General features: G+C 36.8%; 1 protein-coding gene across 3 annotated transcripts in view; it reads left to right on the top strand.

The window, feature by feature from the left end:
• Nucleotides 1-24730, top strand: part of BMPR1A (bone morphogenetic protein receptor type 1A) — a 172244-nt gene that overhangs the window by 109883 nt on the left and 37631 nt on the right. For all 3 annotated transcript variants that reach the window (XM_090278333.1, XM_090278335.1, XM_090278334.1), the window contains 3 exons: nt 9564-9782; nt 13941-14106; nt 23093-23195. In XM_090278333.1, coding sequence (XP_090134459.1) covers nt 9716-9782; nt 13941-14106; nt 23093-23195 — 336 coding nt within the window. In that variant the 5' untranslated portion in view covers nt 9564-9715. The remainder of the gene's footprint in view (nt 1-9563; nt 9783-13940; nt 14107-23092; nt 23196-24730) is intronic.

A 24730-nucleotide genomic window follows, 5' to 3' on the forward strand; every position in this document is an offset into this window, starting at 1 on the left:
GCCTTTCATTTTGTTTATGTGGTGTATTACGTTTATTGATTTGCGAATATTAAACCATACTTGCATCCCTGGGATGAATCTCAGTTGATCATGGTATATAATCTTTCTAATGTGTTGCTGGATCTGGTTTGCCAATATTTAGTTTAGTATTTTAGCATCTATGTTCATCAGCAATATTGGCCTGTAGTTTCCTTTCTTTGTTGTGTCTTGACCTGGTTTCGGAATTAGAATAATACTGGCTTCATAGAAAGATTTTTGGAGTCTTCCCTCTTCTTGTATCTTTTGGAATAGTCTGAGAAGGATAGGAGTTAATTCTTCCATAAATGTTTTGTAGTATTCACCTGTGAAGCCATCCGGTCCAGGGCTTTTGTGTGCCGGGAGTTTTTTGATTGCTGCTTCAATTTCACTAGTTGTTATTGGTCTGTTCAGGCTTTCTGCTTCTTTTTGATTCAGTTTTGGAGGATTATATGTTTCCAGAAATTTATCCATTTCATCTAGGTTGTCAAATTTCTTGTGATACAGTTCGTACTAATTTCTTACAATCCTTTGTACTTTTGTATCGGTTTTGATTTCATTTTTGATTTTATTTATTTAGGTTGTCTCTTTTTTTGTTGATGAGCGTGGTTAAAGGGTTGTCGATTTTATCTTTCGAAGAACCAGCTCCTACTTTTGTTGATTTTTAAAATTGTTTGTTTAGTCTCTATGTCATTTAATTCTGCTCTGATCTTGATAATTTCTTTCATTCTTATATAAAGCAAATCTTGATGGACATAAAAGAAAGAGATCAACAGTAATACAGTTATAGTCAGGGACTTCAACACCTCATTACCATCAATGGATATATCTTTCAGACAGATAATAATCAACAAGGAAGTAGTGGCCTTAAATCACACACTAGACAAGATGGATTTGATTGTTATCTTTAGAGCATTTCACTCTACACCAGCTGCATATACATTATACATTGTTTTCAAGTGCACATGGTACGTTTTTTAGGTTAAAAACCCATGTTAGAAAACAAAACACGTGTCGGTACATTTAAGGATATTGAAAGCATATGCATCATCTTGGCTCTAGCCCTGGCTGGTTTGGCTCAGTGGATTGAGCGTCGGCCTGCGAGCTAAGTGTCGCTGGTTCGATCTTCCAGTCAGGGCACATCAGAGAAGGAAAACTCTGACTCCAAAAAACCTCTGCTGCCTTGCGGCATACCTCTTCAGGGGAAAGGCTAAGGGAGTAAACCCCGACAGAAAATCCGGAGCCGGAGTCCCTAAGGCGGTTTGACGTTGTAGTCAACACCGGCAACTCCTGCGGCGCACCTGAAGCCAAGCTGTATTGACTCCGTCTTTCCCTTGGATCCCTCAGCTGCGAAGAGAGGGGGGGTCTGCTGCATGGGCAACAGCAGACCCTCCATATCACCCTGCCCAGGCTCTGTAGCTTCAGCTTCACTGGAGAGGACACTCCAGCGTCATCGCAAGATGTCGATTCAACACGGGAGGAGAAAGATACCGTGTCACTCCCGAGTCGGACTGCACAGCCATTCTCGGCTGTGCAGATAGACTCTTAAGAAGCTACACCATCGTCTCTCGAGACGGACGGCTGCCGACGACGACGACATCTTGGCTCACGGTGGCATGAGACTAGGCATCGACTACAGTAAAAACAAAAACATTCAAACAGAGAATGCAGTCAAGATAAAGGCGTAGATAGACACGCTTTGCCTCCTTATACAACCACAGAAGAAATTAACCGTATTTCAAATACAAATAACCAGGACCTTCCGAAAATTGAGTTATATGGAAGTGTGATAACCAAGGTTTTAGAGAAGCCACATTCATCCAGACAGGTAGGGTGGGTGGAGTTGCAGAGACAGGGTGGAGAAGTGGTATGCCTTGTACAAGCAGTAGTGGTGGAATGGACAGTCCCACATTCATGTGTGGTGGATAAAAGTTCAAAGCGATACCTTGGGAGCAAACAATCCCAGCCCAGGGCCAGACTACATCCCACGGTTCCAGCATCTGGAAGATTAACCCCAGTTATCTCTGTAAAAACCAGTGGGGTTGGGGCGATGGAAGAAATTGACAAATTTTTGCTGGTTAAAGGATCCATACAGAGTGGTGGGAAAACTGCCAGATATTTGCCACTTAAAGGGTCCACATGGTCTTAGAACATTCGCAAACCCCAGGGCAGCAACTGGAAGGGCGCCATTGGCATATGGGAAGTGGGTAAAGGGACTGGGACAACAGGGTGAGTGCCGGGCAAATCAACAGGAGCCAGGCAGCAGCATTGTCTACTCTCCAAGCCCCCACCACAACGGAGTCACAAAGCAATGAAGCAGGTGGCCCCACCCTAGCAATTACCTAAGGCTCCGCCCCACATAATTTACAGATACCTTTGCTACACAGGCCACACTACTAAGACAGGGAGTAAAAACAGTTCTACCTAATACACAAAACAAACACAGGGAGGCTGCCAAATTGAGGAGGCAAAGAAATATGGCCCAAACAAAACCCCAAATTGCTGAAGAGAAGGGCAGGTACCGAGCAGATTGGGGAAAGGGGGTAAAAATTGGGACACCTCTAACAGCATAATCAATTAAATATACTTAAAATAAATTTTAAAACAATCACAAGGCTAAACAGTATGTTATGAAACAATGAATGGGTGATCAATGAGATCAAAGGAAGAAATAAAAAATTACCTGGAAACAAATGAAAATCAACACACAGCAACCAGAAAATCTATGGGACACAACAAAAGTAGTCATGAGAGGAAACTTAACTTCATGGCATTACAGGCCTACCTCAAGAAGAAGGAAAAATCTTAAACAATCCATCCCCATGCATAAAAGAACTAGAAAAAGAACAAGAAAGACCCTGAGTAACTAGAATGAAGGAAATAATAAGGATTAGAAGGGAAATAAATGACATAGAGACTAAAAAACAATTCAAAAGATCAATGAAGCTAGGAGGTGGTTCTTTCAAAAGATAAACAAGATTGATGAACCTTTAACCAAATACATCAAGAAGCAAAGAGAGAGAACCCAAAGAAATCAGAAATGAAAGAGGCAAAATAACTACATACATCACAGAAATACAAAGAATTGTAAGAAAAGGATATGAATAACTATTTCCCAACAAATTGGAGAACCTCGGTGAAATGGACAAATTCCCAGAAACATACAGTCCTCCAAAACTGAATACGGAAGAATCAGAAAACGTGAACAGACTTGATAGCAACTAAAAAGCTCCCAGCAAATAAAAGTCCTGACCAGATGACCTCACAGGTGAATTTTACCGAGCATTCAAAGAAGAACTAACATCAGTCCTCAAACTATTTCAAAATAGAACTGCCTTATGACCCAGTGATTTCATTTATGGGAATATATCCAAAGAAACATGAAATACTAATTTGAAAGAATATATATACTTTCATGTTCATTGCAGCGTTATTTATTATAACCAAGATTTGGAAGCAGCCTAGTCCCCATCAGTAGATGAGTGGGTAAAAAAGTTGTGGTACATTTACCCAATGTAATAAATTCTTGGCAATAAAAAAAAAAAAAAGAAGAAAGAAAAAAAAGGACAGGAAAGAAAAAAGGAAATCTAGGCTTTTGCAACAGCATGGGTGGATCTGTAGAGTATTATTTTAAGTGAAATAAGGAAGAGAAAGACAAATACCATATGATTTCACATATATGTGGAATCTAATGAACAAAATAAACTAACAAAGAAAATAGGAACAGTCATAGATATAGAGAGCAGGCTGACAGCTGTTAAAGTGAGTGGTAGGGGTCCTGGGTGAAAAGGGGGAAAAGATGAAGCACCTCTATCAATTAAAAAAAAAATTTATAGAAACAAGAGGTAGGAGAGGTAAAGGGGGGTCATAAATGGTGATGGGAGGAGACTTGACTTGGGGTGGTTAACATACAATACATTATATATACAGATAATTATAGAACTCTACCCCTGAAATCATATAATTTTATTAACCAATATTATAATAAAACAATAAAAAAGGTTTTTTTTTAATTTTAATGAGCTTTGTTGATATAATTTTAAAACAAAGAGCATAATTTTGGTTACTCCTTTGAAAGAAATATGTCACTTTAATTATCCAGTTCTTTTTGACTACTTATCTTACACTTTTATTGTTATATTCTGATGACTATGGTTTCTAGACTTCTGTCTTTTGTTAACTATGCAGTAACTTACAGTAATTCGGCTTTTATTATTTCAGCAAATTTTTCATAATGTCTGTATTCTAGAAACTACCTATTGCTGCCCAACATTACTCCAAAATTTAGCAGCTTAAAACAACCAAAGCTTTCTGAAGATCAAGGAATCCACCATGGCTTAGCTGGATGTTTCTAGTTTAGGGTAATAATAAATTGCGGTTTAGATGTCTGTGAAGCCGCAGTCACCTGAAAGCTTCCTTCGTGCTGATGGATCCATCCATGACCAAGGTGACTAACTCACATGGCTGTTGGCATGAGGCCTGAGGTTTTTTTTGCCATATGAGCCTCTCTGTGAAGCTGCTTGGGTGTCCTTATGACATGTAAGCTGGCTTCCCTCAGAGTATTTCAAGGAGCAATGTGAATTGCCTTCTAGGATCTAGTCTCAGAAGTTACATTCTGTTGTTCCCATTTTATTTGTTAGAAGTGGGAATTCGTGGGAGGGAATTATTAACTTCCTCCTTTTGACTGTAGTATCAGCATTTGTGGACATTTTAGATCATCCGATGATTTTTCAGTAGATTTTTTTAACTGAAAAAAATAATCACTTGTGAACTGTAGTTTGTATTCAATTGTGGTAATATAAACTATATTAATATTGTTCATGATGGATCCTCGATAATGAATTTATTTTATCAATGAATGCCAAATATATGTGGTGTTAATGTTTCTATTAATTTGTTTTTTAAATGAACACTGGTGTTCTCGGGCCCTCTTCTTTGTTCTTAGAAGGCCATCTCATTCAGAGTCATAGCTTTTAAATATCTATATTGTTGACATAACAGTTTTATATCTTCAGTTCCAAATGTTTTCTTTAAGGTTCAGAACCAAATGCTCCTTAAGACATTCCCTTTGGTCTAAAATTGAACCCTTGATCTCTTCTCATTCCCTTAAAAACCCACTTGTCTCCACTACCGTTATTTACTCATGCCAGAAATGTAAGGATCTTCTTGGACCCCTTCACTTCCCCACATCTAATCCGTTACCAAATCCTATTGAGTCTGTTTTTGAAATACGGAATATCTTGAATTCAGCCACTGTATCACTACTACCCTAATAAACTACGGTATCCGTCTCACTGGTCTGTTTGCTTCTGCTTTTGTCCTTTCCAGTCTATGACATAGAAACCAGATAATTGCCTTCCTATCTCACTTAGATTTAAATTCCAACTCCTTCCTATGATCTTGCCTGTCCTGGTTCTTGTTTATTGTCTCTTCAACCTCATCTCCCACCACACTACCCCTTAATTCTGAACATTTCCGAAACATTGTTCTTTTCTCTCCCTGCCTCAAGTTCTTTGCACTGGTTGTTCCTTATACCTAAACCCTACCCCACTTTTGTTTTTACCTGGCTAACTCTTTTATTCTCCAGATCTCAACTTAAATGTCACTTTTCAGTATCACTTCTCTTGACCTCTGTCCAGCTTAGATTAGATCACTCACTACCTCATGTCTCCAGGACCTGGCACTTCTCTTTCTTTGCATGTATCACAAGTTATCAGTATCATTTGTATTGTCCTGTTTGATGTCTGAATATCTTAATTGTCTTTGTTTAATGACTATGAACTCTATGAAAGCTGGATTTGTTTTGCTCTCGTCACTATATTCTCAGTGTATAATACAGAATCATTCATATAATAGGCACTTTAATAAATTAACATTCAATGGCAAGAATACTATTCATGCAGGATTTCAGAGTTGGAAGGATCTGATGAATCATTTAATTAGTCTAGTCTCATTTCCATCATGCCTGTCATGACCTTGACAAAGGTGCAGTCACACTTTGTTCCTTTGATACTCCGTGAGCAAAGACCTCCTGTCCTTTCCATTGTATTTCAAGTGTAGTCATTTCTCTTTCCTTTGCATTCTGTCATTCTTTTCTAAAGTTTTTAAGAGGCATGACCAGGTAGAATAAAAGTAGGTGGTTACTTACCCTCTTTGATTATAGCAGTGTGTTTTAATCAGTGCTTGATAAGATTGCCTCACATCTTAGCAATTTTTTTAATATGCTTTATTGATTATGCTGTTACAGTTGTCCCAGTTTCTTTTCCCTTTGTTCCCCTCCACCCAGTGACCCCTTTCCCTCCTGTTGCCACCCCCCCCAGTCCATGCCCATTGGTTGTGCATATAAATTCTTCTCAACATCTTCCAGTCTGTTCCACTCCCTCCTACTATGCTTCTTAATCCCGGCATCATCTCCCTCCCTTTCCCCCTTTCCCTCTCCCCACTGACCTCCCCCCAAAATGTTCCTCATACCTATAATTCTTTTCCCATTCTCTCCTACTTGGTTTGCCTTTGTTTCAATTCCCTAGCTTATGTTGTTGGTTGTTGTGATAGATACAGTTTTCATTTTAATGTTCATAGTTTTGATCCTCTTTCTCCTAAGCAAATACCTTTAACATTTCATATAACAGTGGTTTGGATCTGATGAACTCCTTCAGTTTTACTTTCTCTGCCCTTCTTTTCTGAATGACAGCTTCGCTAGATATTAGCAATTGTTTAAGCGCTGCATAGTGAGCTTGTAATCATAACGTTTTTCTTTTAAAGATTAGGAATTTTCATTGTTGGATTACAAATGAGGCATTTGAATCCATTTCACGTTTAGTCTTTGCTTGGCTGGTATCTGTTCTCCACGTAAGTTATTATAGTTTTTTAGTCTATAGAATTTTCTTGCAGATTGGATTGTCATGGACAGCACCTGTTACTTCCTGTTGGCAAGTATGTTATAAACATATATGCGATGAGGAAATTTATAATAAGCACCTACTCTGTACCACCCTCCAAAATACTTTATAATGTGTAGTTTACATTATATTATGTACATAAAATATCCAGCAGGCAGTCAGTATAGGGTAGCAGTTAACACCTGGACTCTGGAATCAGATCTTCTTGATTAGAATTATAGCCCTGCCACTTACCAGCTGTGTGATCTTTGATAAATTTCTTACACTTTACTTACCTTAATTTCCTCATCTATAAAATTAAATAATAATTGTACCTATCTTATATGGTAGTTGTAATGAATTGATAAATATATTTAAAGCATTTATAATGGTGCTGTGAATATGTGTTCACTATCATCTCATTTAGTTTTGAAAATAATTGTTTGTTAATAATGTAATTCCAGTTTTGCAGATGAGGAGACTCATCCAAAGAGGTTAGGTTTCTTCTTTAAGGCAGATCCAGGATTTGAATTGTACCCAGATTAGCAGAGTCACAGATGTTTATATGGAAGGAATCATACATACTACCTTTGCTCTGAAAGGGGCTGTGAATGTGGCAAGTGCTAAGAGCCTCATTGACCACCCTACAAGATGCCTTGGTTGTACCTCTTATGAGACAAGACTGCATTTTCAGTTTAAATAAATTGATGAAGAAACTGACACTGAAAGATGGTCTCAGTCATAGCAATCAGTGTCATGCTCATATTTATTTTTTTAGGACCTTACACTTATGGATAATTATGTACTCAAAAATGCTGTTGGTGAATAAGTGAGTGAATGAATAAATAAGGAAAGTGTTGTGAGGGGGTGAGTGCTAGAGCTGGTAAGGGAGGCAGAAACGATGCCAGGGTTTTTGGTATGGGTGACTAGACAGAGAGCTTCACCCTTCACTGATAGCAAGTGGAAGGAGGAGGAGACAGGTCTAAAGGAAAGTTGTGAGTTTAATTTAGACAAGTGGAGTATAATCCTAGTAGAGATATTTAAAAGGCAAACAGAAATAAAGAGAGAGACAACACGATTGGAAATATACTGGAAACTTCTGAATTTGGAACCTGGAACAAGTATGCCTAGAATCATAATTTTATAACATCAAATTTTCCCAAGAAATGGTGTTGTCACATTGCAGGTGTTATTTTGTAATTATTTTAGACTTTACATTTTACTCTCTCAGCACAATGTAGATGGAAAGCAAATTAACTTTACAGTAAAGAAGTGAGAAATTGCAGAGATTTTTAGAATTATTTCATATATAAAATGTACAATGTAAGTGACATCTCACTGTAAACCTTTATTTCCTCAATATTGTAAGTGCCTGGAGAGGCAGTAAAAGTGAAAAAATTTTAGGTAGGTAAAATAGAAAGCTAAGGTTATTTATGGTAGAAATTATGCGAGGGTTAATTGTGTCATAAATAAAAATCTTTTTCATTTAAGAATAATGCAGGCTGCCCCTGACTGGCGTGACTCAGTGGGTTGGGCATCATCCTGCAAACTGAAGGGTTGCTGGTTCAATCCCCTGGTCAGGGCACGTCCCTGTTTGAGGCGTGCAAGAGGCAACCACACATCGATATTTTTCTCCTTCTCTCTTCCTCCCTTTCCCTCTCTCTAAAAATAAATAAAAATTATTTTTTAATGAATAATTCAGGCTGAAGTCAATAAAATCAAATTGCTTGAACCAATAGGATAAGAATAAAACAATTAAATTCACCTTTATACAAACTAGCCTTTTTTTCCTGTTACCTGTTTAACTTTTATAATTGCTGAACCTTAATTGGAGAGATTGTTTCACATCATCCATATTAAAAGTTCAATTTTATTCCAATAAAGTCAGATTTGCAGTATTTTGGGAAAATAATTTTTTAAGGTACATTTCTATTGATTTTGTTTTAATGATAATGGACATGGCATACTTAAATGTGTGATTTTCTAGGTAGGCTTTCTCTTCTACCTATATAATAAATTACTTATTAGAAAGATTCAAGACATTTTTATCACATCTAGGATTGGAAAGATTGTTAATGAATAGTGTAGTATTTTCAATTGAACTTTTCCTGTTTTATTAATATATTTAGAAAGTTTCTTAGTAGTTACAAAATAATTATTTTAGTGCAGCCAGAAAAGACTATTGAAATTATTTAGTATATTTATCTTATTTTACATATGGTTAATCTAAGTTCAGGGGAGGCGATTACCCTTTACTAAATTATTTAAGCTTTTGCCCTGTTTGGTGTGGCTTAGTGGATTGAACACCAGCCTGCAGACTGAGCGGTTGCCTGTTCAATTCCCAGTCAGGGCATATGCCTGGTTGTGGGCTAGGTCCCCAGTTGGGGGTGTGCGAGAGGCAACCAATTGTTGTATCTCTCATGCATTGATGTTTCTCTCCCTGTCTTTCTCTCTCCCTTCCCCTGTCTCTAAAAATAAATAAATAAAATCTTTAAAAGAATATTTAAGCTTTTGTGTTACAGTGCCTTTTAAAAAACAGATAGCTTTAATCTTCAAAAATTTATTTCATTGTTTTAAAGTTATGTTTGGGCATTTGTTTTTCTCTTTGTTTTTGAAAACTTCTCAGAATTCAGTCATATTCATTACCCTTTTCATATTTTTATCTTTCAGGAGTCAGGAGAAAGCAGTGGAACTTGGAATCATTATAAAGTCATTGAGACCTTTTACAAGAAAATCTCGTTCAATATAAGGCATTTAAATTAGTGACATAACAAGACTGGTTATTAAAGGTGACAGTGTACAGGAAACGTTAAAATTGAACAATGACTCAGCTGTATATTTACATCAGATTGTTGGGAGCCTATCTGTTTATCATTTCTCATGTTCAAGGTAAACCATTGTTCATTTCAGCAGTCTTATCTTTTTAAATACTTTATTTCTGTATATAAAAAAACATTTTTTTTCCTTACAACTGCTTTCAACTCATGTGCCTCTTTGAGCAGTTAAGCCTCGTATCACAGCATAATTTTTAAGTAAATAGGCAAAGAACAAGTATCCCAAATAATTTTTGAACTTGACTGTGATAGAAATATTTTCAAGTATTTATTTGTAAAATCTCAGTCTCTCTGAACCTATGCATAACATTGGCATTATACTATGTAGTGTCAGGTCTTGTGAGGATTAAATGAGATAAAATGTAAAATAAAGTACCTGAACTATTGCCTAAGGCACAGGGTAATTATGTACTTAAGACTTGGTTTAAATTTCCTTTCTCCTTTAAAATACAATAAGGAATAAATGGAAATAATTTTTAAAATCATCGTTGTTAAAATATAAATGGCAGTTATGTGTTCTGAATACTAAAACATCTTCATTGAGTACTCTGTTTTATTTATGGCCCTTACTGTAATTTTACTCTGGTGTGGTCATAGCTTGGAACGAACTCTCAAACAGCAAGTTATTGTGCTAACTCTTAGGATCAGATGGACTATATTTGCACATGAGCTTTTTCCTGTATGGTTTAATTAGAAAAATATTTTAAACTGAAAAGAAAGTGCTAATTTTCAAAAGGATTTTAGATAGAACTTACTGGACATCTTTATCATGTGAAATTTATGGTTTTACAGATTGCTTTTTCGTGTTTTGTTCACAGTGATATGGATTAATATCTAAGAAAAAAGATGATAAACAGCATAAATCTTTTGATATTTTCACTTTAAAGCATAAACATAATAATGAATTTTGTAGCTTCTTTGTATTTTGTCTTAGGTATGATACACTTATTACCATGCTCAGAATACAAAACCTTCTCACAAAAAGCCACTTTTGAAATGAAATAACGTGTTATTTCATAAAACACCTTTATTTTAGCATCTGTGTTGTTTTAGCAGTTGTCATTCACAAGATGAGTTAAATTAATAACATTTATATTTGTTACCTCACTCCCAGGTAACCTCTATTTCGTATATACAAAATGGTAATCTATGTAGATCACATAGAGGCAATGAGGTACAAGATTCTCATTCCCCTCCCTGATCCAGATTGTTTCATAATAAACTTTTTTAGATGAAGTGAATTAGAAATTATTAGGCATAACTGAAAAATCTTAGTAAGGATTGTGTTTCTCTGATAAAGAACAAAATTTGTTATATTTCTATTCAAAAAAGATTAGTTTTTAGTTGCTTTAAATGGTAAAATAAAAACACTTGCTCTTAAAAGAAAGAACTAAAGCCAGTGTAGGGGAAAAAAAGCAATGTAGGAAAAAGTGTTATTTTTTAGAGATTACTAAATAAGATTACAGAGTGGTGTTGATGAAAATGACTTTGACTTTAGCTCCATCTTTATCTTGAGTTGTGTCTTGGGAAAGTAAATTTCCCTGTACCTTGGTTTTCTTGTTAGAAAATAGAAATAATAACACTTATCCTAGATAAAAACAGGAATGTTTTGAGCACCAAATGTTATGATAGATTAAAGTGTTTTTTACATTGAGATAAAGTTACTCAAGTCGCAACAGAAGAATGTCATCTGATTTTAACATCTAATAGTCCTTGTTTTCGACTCCGTTTAGCTTTAAGTTAAAATTACCCAATACTGACTTAAACAAATAGAGATTTTTTTTTTTTTAACATAGATGATAGATGTTTTCTGGTGTTCACTCAGTAATTGAGTAATGTCGAGGTTGACATCTCTATAATTTTCTTGACTTTTCCCTCGGAGTTACAAAATGGCTGCTATTATTTGCACTGGAGGAAGGAAAAATGGGGAAAGGGTCAGCCCTGGCCTCAGCTGGACTTTATATCAAGAAAGCAAAGTGTCCCCAGAAATTAACCTCCCACCAGCTGGCTTGATCTTGCTTTATTGGTTAAACTGAGACACTTGGTCAGGCTACTGGGAAACAGGATTGTCTCAATCAACTTAGGTTACTACCTAAATCCATTGCCTAGGGTTGGACACATTGCCACCAGACGAAGTTGGAGTTCTGTTAGCTAGAAAGACAGAAAGGAATGGGGGAATAGATATCCATTAGGCAACTAAAAAAGTCTGAAACAGACTTTTTTTTTTAAATCAATTAAGGTGTTTTCAGCATTCAGTAGCAAAAACCCAGAATAAGTGAAATAGCTTAACCAGTAAGGAAAATGTAATATCACATATAAAAAAGTCTGAACATAGGGGTACTCCAATTAGTTAATTCCTTGGCTCATCCAGTTCTTTCTCTATTTAAGCTGTGCCAATCTCCACATAGCAATTTTAGCCATACGTTAACTCGCCTGATGGCAATAGTGGCTGCTGAGAGGCCAGGTATCACATGCAGGAATAGAAACTTTGAACTGACAACATTCAGAGGAAGAAGAGGGTTGAATGTCTCCTTTTACTCGGTAAAGAAAATTTTCCCTAGGCACCTCCCCCCAACAAACTTCCTTCTAATTTTATCAGGCAGAATTTACTGCATGCTCTTGTTTAAACAGTGGTAAGGGTAATGGAACTAAATTGTTAGATTAGACAGTTATCTTTACTGAGGGTAGGGCTGTGCCTCCCTGAGTCACTTGAATGAGGAGCAAACACTTAAAAAAAGAGGTGTGTGTGTATATACACGTGTGTGCATGCACATGCATAGCCACTAAGTTAAAGAGAAGTAGAATAAATCTGTTGTCTATGTTTGTCTGCCTAACATCATGCATACCATTTCTCTCGTGCAAATACTAAAAGTGCTCATATTGATGTGATACATTCAATTCCTCCTCAAAGGGATTTATAACAGAGTTTCATCCATGACTTTGGGTTATATGCAGCTTTCTTCTATTACTGTAATAGGATTTCAAAGCTAGTTAAGAGACCTCAGATGTCCTCTAGTCCAATGGTCTTATTAAGTAAATGGGGCCTGGAGAAATAACATGGCTTATCCATAATCATCCAGATAGCTAAATTGTGGTAGACCCATAGTAGACCAGACTTCAGGTTCTCCTCATTTCCACCTCAGTGGATTTCTTCCCTTCCTCCCCGCACCTTCCCCTGCTTAATTTTATAGTTGACATTCTTAATATAAATGAGGTCTTCAAGTTTTATAGTAATTTAGAGGATTAAGTGAAGATTATTAAAACTCAAGGAATGTAACCACTAAAACTTAGCACATTCTTTTCCTGCTATCAGTGTGAATATATATTTTATTATCTCCTCTTTTCAATAGTTCATCTCACCAGTATGGCTAAATTTAAAGTCAGGTCTAAATTATTACCCATTAACCACTTATTTAACATTTATAATTAAATACATACCCAGTTCTCTTAATATTTCATGCCTGTTTGGCTCTACATTTTATTCAACTAGAGCAGATTTCAGCTGGTTCATAGGGAGGAAGGAATTATTAAAACATTATTTTCTGTTCTGCTTTCAGCCCGAAAGATGAAATACCAAATATTATAGTATCTGTCATTTGAAGCTGCGAGACTCTAATGGAGAATAGAGTAACCTTCAGTTTCTGGCAGCAGAGTCTTGATTTGAACCAATGACCTTGAGATAAAAGGCACCAGATAATATTAGTCCCCATGCTTTCATAATTCCCTTAACCAATTAACGTTCAAAGCAAGATGCTTAAGTAACTCCACTTCCACATAAAGGCACAAATAATGGACTTTTTTTTTTTTTAAGCTAGTCACAAGTTTTAAATCAAAGAGTTTAAGAAAAAAATAATGATAATTTTTCTGTTTTTTAATGATTGAAAGCAATCACAGCCTTCCCTAAAATTGCTTTCATGTACCCTTCTTAAAAGTTATGACCATATTCTACCTTGTGCCACTCTGGTTTGTCTTTCACTAATGCAGAAATTGTTAAGTAGTCATCTCCATATATCCTACAATACCTGGAACAGTAATTCTGTGTATAATAGTTTATTAATAAATGTGTTACTTGTGTGTATGAAATTTATTTTTAATTAAAGATACATTAGCTATAGTTACTATGATAAGGAAGCCTAGAAACTTTTTCTCGTTAAAAACTAAAATCAAGGAATTGGCTTTTTAGAAATGGTTTAAATTTCATGTATGATTACAGGGCAGAATCTAGACAGTATGCTCCATGGTACTGGAATGAAATCAGACTCCGACCAGAAAAAAAAGTCAGAAAATGGAGTAACCTTAGCACCAGAAGACACCTTACCTTTTTTAAAGTGCTATTGCTCAGGACACTGCCCTGATGATGCTGTTAATAACACATGCATGTAAGTATTTTATGCAGCCTTTTTTAAAGTTAGGAAAATAGGGTTGCATTTAATGCTGTTTTAAGAATTGTTTACATCATCCATAGTTTGTTTTTTTCCTTTAAATTTATAATGTCTTCAAAAGAGACAAAAGCTTTTAGTTCTGTATAAAGAAACATTTATTACTGTTGATTGATGGTTACTTTCTTAGAGTAACATTGTAACTTTTTAAACAAGATAAAAAGAGTGTAATCTTCACCTAACCTTTTGAGTTTATTTAATGATATTTTTATCATAAAGTTATTGATATTCATTGAAAACTTGGGGGTTACCAAAAAGAAAACATGAAAGTTCCACCAAAACTTTGTAATTCTAAATTGGCTGAAATATTATATAGATATGTAAAAATGATATTATGATATTTAATTTTATGTTATCTTTTTACAAACTCTGCTGCAATCCAAATCTATTTCTATAACCAGTTTAATTTTTCTACTTAATTTTATGTTAACTGTTCAACACATTATATATTACTCTGTAATTCTACCCCATATTTTAAGAATTGTTTTAATAGCCAAAAGAGAATTCCCTGAACAACTCAGTGTCATCAGTCAATTAATTCTCTTCCTTTATAAAGGTAATAATCAATGTCTTATTTTGTATTTTCATAATAATTGTATGCTCTTTGAATATGACCAGATATCAAGCATAAATACTTACATGTAAAATCTAGAAATTATATAAAAGCTCTTTACCTCCTAAATTTGTTGTTTATCCTCTGGTTATGGTTGACTTTATTGGGACAGGCTGGGTGATATGTCATAGGGGATTGCTCCCCACTATGTAACCAAGTAATTTCTTGCCACACTTCTTGTCTGTAGTGCCTGCCTGATAAATGTGTGGGATATCTGATAGTGGCTGAGTAACACTGAGTAAAACTGAATCATCAATTTTATCAGAATTTCACCCTACACTTAACATTTTCTCCTTACAGAAAATGAAAAATCTGTAAGATTCTTTTAAGTAGAAGCAATACACTTACTGATAGGAACAATAAGTAGGAGTACACAAAAAGCTTTTAGAATTTTTTTCTATCCATTAAAGTCTAAGTGAATATTTTAGGGGGAAACTCCAGCATACTATTATACTATATAATACTAAAATAACAATTTTATTAAATACAAATACATTTATGTAAATTTCCTGAAAAGTCAGCTATTCAAACTCTTCTCAAATATACTTTGTCATTGAGTCTTTTTATATTCACAAGAAAGTTTGTTTTTATTTATTACTGTGTACAGTATGTGAACATTGAAAATTTTATAGGTATAACAGAAAAAGTTATTTTTAAGTATTTTTAAAAATTAAGATGATTTACTTTATAAAATTTTACAAATCAGCTTTCTGTAATCACATGACTGATTAGCAAAGAGAAGTTACATAATGAGTGATATTTGGACGACTTGTTTGTTAGTTCTTTTCCACTTTACATAAGATACATTTTTTTTGTTTTTTATTGGAAATGTGTGCTTTATTATTATCCACATTTTTTAAGGTTTTAATTTATTTTTTTGTTCTATTACAGTTGTCTCATTTTTTTGCCCCATTTCTTGCCCCCACCCAGCTGACCCCTTCTCCCACAGTCATTCCCCACCCTGTTGTCCATGTCCATGGATTATTGATACTAGTTCCTTTACTAAACCCTTTCCCTATTTACCCCTTCTCCCCCCACCCTCCGCCCACCATAACTGTTTTTCTGTTCCTTGTTCAGTTTTGTTCATTTGTTTGTGTTGTTCATTAGTCTCCTGTATTAGGTGATACCATATGGTACTTTTCTTTCATGGCCTGGCTTATTTCACTAAGCATAATTCTCTCTAGCTCCATCCATGTTGTCGCAAGTGGTAGGAATTCCTTTTTTCTTTCTGCTGCATAGTATTCCATTGTGTAAATGTACCACAGTTTTATAATCCACTCATCTACAGATGGGCACTTAGGTTGTTTCTAGCACTTGGCTATTGTAAACAGTGCTGCTATGAACATAGGGGTGCATAGGTTCTTTTGAATTGCGGTTTCAGTATTTTTTGGGTATAATCCTAGCAGTGGAATTGCTGGTTCAAAAGGCAATTCCATTTTTAGTTTTCTGAGGTAATTCCACACTGTTTTCCATAGTGGTTGCACCAGTCTGCATTCCCACCAACAGTGCACTAGAGTTCCTGTTTCTCTACATCCTCGCCAGCCCTTGTTGTTAATTTGTTGACGATGGCCATCCTGACTGGTGTAAAGTGGTATCTCATTATGGTTTTTATTTGCATCTCTGATGGCTAGTGATGTTGAGCATTCTTTCATATGTCTATGGACCTTCTGATATCCTCCTTGAAGAAGTGTTTGTTCAGGTCCTTTGCCCATGTTTTAATTGGGCTGTTTGTCTTCTTGGTGTCGAGATGTGTAAGTTCTTTATATATTTTAGAGATCAATCCCTTGTCTGAGGTATCATTGGCAAATATGTTTTCCCATATGGTTGGTTCCTTTTTTATCTTGCTGATGTTTTCTTTTGCTGACCAGAAACTCTTTAGTTTGATGTAGTCCCATTTGTTTATTCTTTCCTTTATTTCCCTTGCCTTAGGAGATGTATCATTGAAAATTTTGCTACTTGGGATATCTGAAATTTTCCTGCCTATGTTTTCCTCTAGGAATTTTATGGTGCCACAGCTTACAATGAAGTCTTTGACCCATCTTGAGTTTCTTCTGGTGTGTGGTGTAAGTTGGTGGTCTGATTTCTCTTTTTTGCACGTCCCTGTCCAGTTCTCCCAGCACCATTTGTTGAAGAGGCTTTTCTCACTCCATTTTATGTTCCTTCCCCCTTTGTCAAATATTAGTTGACCATATAGACCTGGGTTTATTTCAGAGCTCTCTATTCTGTTCCATTGATCTATATATCTGTTCTTATGCCAGTACCAGGCTGTCTTGATCACAGTGGCTTTGTCGTATAGTTTGATATCAGGTACTGTGATTCCTCCTACTGTGTTCTTCTGTCTCAAGATTGCTGTGGCTATTCGTGGTCTTTTTTTGCTCCATATAAATTTTTGAAGTATTTTTTTCTAGGTCTGTGAAATATGTCACTGGTATTTTAATAGGGATTGCGTTGAATCTATAAATTGCTTTGGGTAGTATGGACATTTTAATGGTGTTGATTCTTCCCATCCATGAACATGTTATTTGCTTCCACTTATTTGTATCTTCCTTAATTTCTTTCTTCAGTGTTATGTAGTTTTCTGAGTACAGGTCTTTTAGCTCCTTGGTTAAGTTTATTCCTAGGTACTTTATTTTTCTTTTTGCTATAGTAAATGGGATTTTTTTATAAAATTTCTATCTCTGACATTTTATTGTTGGTGTACAGAAATGCCTTCGATTTCTGACTATTGACTTTGTACCCTGTTATTTTGCAAACCAGCCCTGGCTGGTTTGGCTCAGTGGATTGAGCGTCGGCCTGCGAGCTAAGCGTCGCAGGTTCGATCTTCCAGTCAGGGCACATCAGAGAAGGAAAACTCTGACTCCAAAAAACCTCCGCTGCCTTGCGGCATACCTCTTCAGGGGAAAGGCTAAGGGAGTAAACCCCGACAGAAAATCCAGAGCCGGAGTCCCTAAGGCGGTTTGACGTTGTAGTCAACACCGGCAACTCCTGCGGCGCACCTGAAACCAAGCTGTATTGACTCCGTCTTTCCCTTGGACCCTTCAGCTGCGAAGAGAGGGGGGGTCTGCTGCATGGGCAACAGCAGACCCTCCAAATCACCCTGCCCAGGCTCTGTAGCTTCAGTTTCACTGGAGAGGACACTCCAGCGTCATCGCAAGATGTCGATTCAACACGGGAGGAGACAGATACCGTGTCACTCCCGAGTCGGACTGCACAACCATTCTCGGCGGTGCAGATAGACTCTTAAGAAGCTACACCATCGTGTCTCGAGACGGACGGCTGCCGACGATTTTGCAAAATTCACTTATTATGTCAAGTAGTTTTTTAGTGGAGTATAGGGTTTCTATGTACACTATCATGTCATCTGCAAATAATGACAGTTTTATTTCCCCCTTTTCCAATTTGGATGCCTTTTATTTCTTTTTCTTGTCTGATTGCTGTGGCTAGCACCTCCAACACTATGTTGAATAGGAGTGGAGAGAGTAGACATCCTTGTCTTGTTCCTGATCTCAGGGAATACTTTCAGTTTTTGTCCATTGAGTATGATGTTGGCTTCAGCTTTCTCGTATGTACCCTTTATTATGTTGAGGTACGCTCCCTCTATTGTCATTTTGCTGAGAGTTTTTATTATAAATGGGTGTTGTACTTTATCAAATGCTTTTTCAGCATCTATGGATAAGGTCATGTGGTTTTTGTCTTTCAGTTTGTTTATGTGGTGTATTACATTTATTGATTTGCGAATATTGAACCATCCTTGCTTCCCTGGGATGAATCCCACTTGATCATGGTGTATAATCTTTTTAATGTGTTGCTGGATCTGGTTTGCCAATATTTTGTTGAGGATTTTAGGATCTATATTCATCAGCGATATTGGCCTGTAGTTTCCTTTCTTTATTGTGTCTTGACCTGATTTTGGAGTTAGGGGAATAATGGCTTCATAGAAAGATTTTGGGAGTTTTTTCTCTTCTTGGAATTTTTTGGAATAGTTTGAGAAGGGTAGGCATTAGTCCTTCCCTAAATGTTTTATAAAATTCACCTGTGAAGCCATCTGGTCCAGGGCTTTTGTGTGCCAGGAGCTTTTAGATTACTGCTTCAATTTCAGTCTTTGTTATCAGTCTGTTCAGGATTTCTACTTCTTCTTGATTCAGTTTTAGAAGTTTATATGTTCTATAAATTTGTCCCTTTCATCCAGGTTGTCAAGTTTCTTTCCGTACATTTGTTTGTAGTAATTTCTTACAATCCTTTGTATTTCTGTGATATCGGTTGTGATTTCTCCTCTTTCATTTCTGATTTTGTTTATTTGGGTCGTGTCTTTTTTTTTTCTTGATGAGCCTGGATAAAGGCTTGTCAGCTTTGTTTATTTTTTCAAAAAACCAGCTCCTACTTTTGTTGATCTTTTGAATGGTTTGTTTAGTCTCTATATGTGATTTAACGCTGCTCTAATCTTGATGATTTCCTTCCTTCTACTCGCCCTAGGCTTTTTTTGTTATTGTTGTTCTTGTTCTTATAGCTGTAGGTTTAGATTTTTTATTTGAGATTCTTCTATCCTTTTCAGGTAGGCCTGTATTGCTATGAACTTTCCTCTCAGGACTGCTTTTGCTGTGTCCCACAGGTTTTGGGTTGTTGTGTGTTCATTATCGTTAGTTTCCAGAAACTTCTTGATTTCTTCCCTGATGTCATTTTTAACCCATTCATTATTTAATAGCATATTATTCATTCTCCATGAGTCAAATGTCTTTGAGTTTTTTCCTTGAGGTTGAATTCTAGTTTTAAGGCATTGTGATCTGAGAAGATGCTTGATATAATTTCAGTTTTTTGAATTTGTTGAGGCTTGTTTTGTGTCCTACCATGTGGTCTGTCTTTGAAAATGTCCCATGTGCATTTGAAAAGAATGTATATTTTGCTTCTTTGGGGTGAAAAGTTCTACATATATATCAATTAAGTCCATTTTGTCTAGTGTTGTTCAGTGCCTCAATATCCTTGGTGTTTCTTAGCTTTGAATATCTGTCCATTGTTGACAATGGGGTGTTAAAGTTCCCTACTATGAGTGTGTCACTGTTGATATATTTTTTGTAGTCTTTCAATATTTTCCTTCTATATTTCGGTGCACCTATGTTGGGTGCATATATGTTTACCAGGGTTACATCTTCTTGATGGATTGTTCCCTTAAGTATTATAAAATGTCCTTCTTTGTCTCTTTTTATGGCCTTTGCTGTGAAGTCTGTTTTGTCTGATATAAGTATTGCTACCCCAGCTTTTTTTTCATGTCCCTTTGCTTGGAATACTCTTTTCCATCACTTCACTTTCAGTCTGTGTAAATCTTTTGTTTTGAGGTGTGTTTCTTGTAGACAGCATATATGTGGGTCATGTTTTCATATCCATTTTCCTACCCTATGTCTTTAGATTGGAGCATTTAATCCATTTATTTTTAAGGTTATTATTGACAGGTATTTATTCATTTCCTTTTGTACCTGTAGTCCTTTCCCTCTCTCTTTTTCTTCTTTTTCTTAAAGCTTTCCCTTTCTCATGTCTTGCAGTGCTGGTTTGGTGGAGATGTATTCTTTTAGTCTTCCTTTGTCTGGGAAACTTCTTACTTTACCTTCTGTTTTGAAGGAGAGCCTTGCCTGGTAGAGTAGTCTTGGTTGTAAGCCTTTGTTTTTCATTGCTTGAAATATTTTTTGCCATTCCCTTCTGGTTTGTAGTGTTTCTGTTGAGAAATCTGTTGATAGCCTTATCAGAGCTCACTTGTATGTTATTTGCTGTTTTTTTCTTGCTGCTTTTAAGATTCTTTCTTTGTCTTTAAATGTTGCCATTTTAATTATGATGTGCCTTGGAGTGGGCCTTTTTTGGGTTCACCTTCACTGGGACCCTCTGTGCTTCCTGGACTTGCATGACTTTTTCTCTCATCAAGTTAGGAAAATTGTCTGTTATTTTTTCAATCACATTTTCTAACCCTTGCTCCTCTTCTTCTTGTTTCCCTATGATTCTAATGTTATTTCGTCTCATGTTGTCCTGCAGTTCTCTTAAACCCTCTTCGTTCTTTTTCTGTCTTTTTTCATTTTGTTGTATTGTTTGAGAATTTTTTTCTACATTGTCCTCTAACTCACTGATCTGATCCTCTGCTTCGTTTAGCTCGCTTTTGATTGATTCTACTGTGTTCTTCAGTTCAGAAATTGTATTCTTGATTTCTTCTTGGTTCTTATTGATAGTTTCTATGTCCTTTTCTTTGCTGGTGTAGTTCTCCATAAGTTCCTTGTAGCTTCCCTGGAGTTCTTTATAGTTTCACTGGACTTGTTTCTAGTTCCCCTGGAGTTCATTATAGTTTTCTGTGAGTTTTTCAAGTTCATTGAGCTGCTTTATAACAATTCTTTTGAATTCCATGTCCCATAGAATGCTTGCTTCTGTTCCATCTATCTCTCTTTCTGGGGATTCCTCTTTTCCTTTCATTGGGAGGTTGTTTCTGTGTCTCCCCATGTTGAATTCTCTGGTTTGTTTTTGTTACTAGGATTTGTCTGCTTTGATTTCCTGCTTTCGTGATATGAGATTCTGTATAGGAGACCTGGAGGATTCAGTGGTGCAGTCTTTTTGATCTCCTGAGCTTGATGCTCTTGGGATGCTGTTTACCATGTTTGTTTAAGCTGTCTGGTTATATTTCAGTTACTGATTGGTGGAAACTTCCCTCTGGCTTGTTGATTGAGAGTCACTCTGCCTACCCTATCTTGAGTTCTTTTGTGGAGATGTTAAAACATAAACACACAACCCAGGCAAGAAACCCACACCCTCACAAATATCCCCCACCCACAATCACACTATCAGTAGCAAATGAGCCAGTATTAATATAGATGTAAAGAGGTTAAGACTATTATAGTATATGCAGAACTGTTAAGAGTTGTTTTAACTGATAGAGAGATGATTTTTGAGAAGGAAGATGATAGAAAATAGTAGCAAGTAGGGTCAAGGCTGAGCGAGACAGTAAGTAGTATTTACATTGTATATTAAAAAAGGGAGAGCAGAATGAAGTGAGAAAGTGGAAGTGTATGGTATTAGGTTTATATAACAGTTATATGCTATATATTTAGTGCGAGAGGGAGAATAAACAAAACAGACAAAATTAAAGAAGAAGAATAGGAGGGAGAGAGGGTAGGAAACAGAATAAAAGATTTTCACTCTAGTACAACCTTTGGGCACTGTCCTCCTTTTTCTGGATCCACCCCTGGTCAAAATTCCATGGGTTTCAAATCTTCTTTTCTGGCTGGCTGGCTGTGAGGAGATATGGCTGGTTTCTGTGGCTGCTTTTCTCTCACTCATGGGCCTGCTGCAGCTTTCTGCTGTGAGCTGCCCTAAGTTCGGTCTCTCCCTACTTGTCCTGTGGCACCCTCCAGCAATCCTCAGGCTTGTCTGGCAATGTTGTTCTGGCAAGCCCCTAGTCCCTGCCCAACCTTGGGTCCTGTCTTTGCTCTTCCTCCCAAAAAGTCTCTGTGCTCCAAGCCGCAGCACCAGGCTGCATCCGTCGCCTGTGCGCACTGCTTCCCTGCTTGGGGTCCCTACTGAGTCTGCGTTTCTGCTGCAGCTTTCCTGTATGGGCCCCTCTCCCCGACTCTGTTCTGCTTTTTTGTTGGGTGGAGCCGTGATGCTCGCACCCAAGGTTGCCAGCTCAGAGTTGCCAGCCCAGGGAGTCCCTTCCTAGACTTAGTTCATACAGTTTCCCACAGTCCAGGCTGTTTGCTGTCTTCCCACACCTCTGGTTCTTTCAAGGAAACCTTCTCATTGACTCCCTCCGAGACTTTGCTGGTCCCAGCGCCTATGGCAGGGGGCAGTTTCTAAGCAGATCCCAGCTAATGAGCCGGTCTGCAGCTGCCCCTTTGGGGTGCAGTGCGATAGCAGTGCTGGGCTGGGGTGCCCAGTGACTCCTTTTGAGAGCGCGGTCTAGCTTTCTGGCTTCCTTCACACTGCTCCCACACTCCCTTCCCTGTTGGCGCTATCTGAAATCCGCACTCACTCACTCCTCTCCGTGTTTGTACTCCAAGTTTTTCTGCAATGGGAGCAAGCAGACAACACTGCTACCTACTTTGCCGCCATCTTCTCCCCACTCTGACATAAGGTTCTTGATGTGTCTTTAGGTTTTAGTTCAGCTATGACAACTTTCATTTGCCTTAAAACCTATGTGTTTTGTCAATTAGTCACATGTTAATGCAATTTGAATTTAAAAAACAAGGTACTAAAGGTCATCAGTACCTGGTCACATTCAAACTCATTTTAATCAGTATTTTCTGTTACTAAGTTATGTTTTGTTTTGTTTTTGTTTGTTTGTTTTAGAACTAATGGGCATTGCTTTGCCATCATAGAAGAAGATGACCAGGGAGAAACCACATTAGCTTCAGGGTGTATGAAATATGAAGGATCTGATTTTCAGTGCAAGGTAAGATGTAATTTGGGGCCTATGAAATAAAGAAAGCCACCAAAAAAGCATTGACCTCTCTCCTAGGAGAGGTGTGTCTGGTCTGTACATTGTAAACAAATGTATTTGGGGAAGCTTAGCTCTTACTTGAAGTAAAATATGATGTGGTAAGTGAAATTCCAGATTACTTTTTAAAAAGTATTAAATTACCCTTTTTTCTAAATTGTTATGGCTACAAAAACTGATACTGTAACACTTTTTGTGGATTATAAAACTGAAAAGATTTTAAGTGATGGGCAGTAACCTCTGTATTACTCGGAGACAACTTAGAAATGGTAAATCCTTGTAAGGAGGTCTCAGTGGAATTATTTTAACAACAGCAGGGAAGGAATCAGGATTGGTAATAATTTATGAGCATCCTGGTGGCGCTCTGGGTTATAAACTTAGTCTCTCCAAAAGTCTGTGTAGTAATTTTGCCCCAGGGGAACCTGCCAATGTTTTTGCAAACAGCTCTAGATAAAACCATTTGTACACAAAGTTAAGCCTTGGTTATTTTAGAAAATTATTTGAATTATTTAGAAATTCTCAGGATTGATAGAAACCTTAAAGGTTATGTTTCAACCTCTCCACTGATATTTAGAACTTATACCCCCCCACATACACAACCACCCTTCCCCCCACCTCCATCCCCCCACACAGTACATCCCATACATTTTCTGTGTTATACCTCTAGTGACAGGGACTCATTACCTCCCAAGACCACCTGTTGCATCTATAAAATGACCTGACTTGATCCCGAGAAAGCTTGTCCTCCCAATGACTGCAAATCTATCTTTCTTCCTGCCTCTTTGGGCCATAGAGAACAAATCTGATCCTTCTTTGATATGATAGCCTTTTCCTATATGAAGAAAGTTTTGGGTTTTTTTTGTTTTTGTTTTTGTTTTTTTTTTGGTCCTGCTTTCCTCCCCATACCTTCTAGTCTTTGCCCGCATAAAAATTATAGTTCACAATGACTTCAACTGTTTCTTATATGATCAGCTTCAGACTTACTCTCTCTCCAGAGAATACGTAAGTCCTTTCCCTTTTTTTAAATACAGCCAAATCTCGTGTTAGATGTTTTACTGTCACCCCATATTCCTGAAACATTGAGCTCTGTCAGTTGAGATGCCCATGTCTTTCACTCATGCTACTGCTAAGCCACATCTCTTCCCCTTTTTATTGGTGGTGTTTGTTTCTTGACACAAGTAAGTACATGGGAATGGAATATTTGTTATACAGTTGTCACATAGTTGTCTATATTAAATTTCATCATATTAGAATTAGTTCTTTGCTCTAATTTGTCAAAATTTGGGGGGATGCTAATTTGGTTTTTTCTTCTAGTCCTGTTTTATACTATTTGCATATTTATCAATCACATTTTTTAAACATTTAAAAAATATTGAAGAAAGCTCTGGTTAGAGCACTGAGCTTAAGAGTAGCAACTAATGTGTCTTGCAGGCCCCCTGAACTAGGTGTGTTCCAAACTGAATTCACCAATATGAGTTAGTTGTTAAATT

The sequence above is a fragment of the Furipterus horrens genome, unplaced genomic scaffold (assembly GCF_987537825.1).
Source record: "Furipterus horrens unplaced genomic scaffold, mFurHor1.1.pri manual_scaffold_5, whole genome shotgun sequence".
Lineage (NCBI taxonomy): Eukaryota > Metazoa > Chordata > Mammalia > Chiroptera > Furipteridae > Furipterus > Furipterus horrens.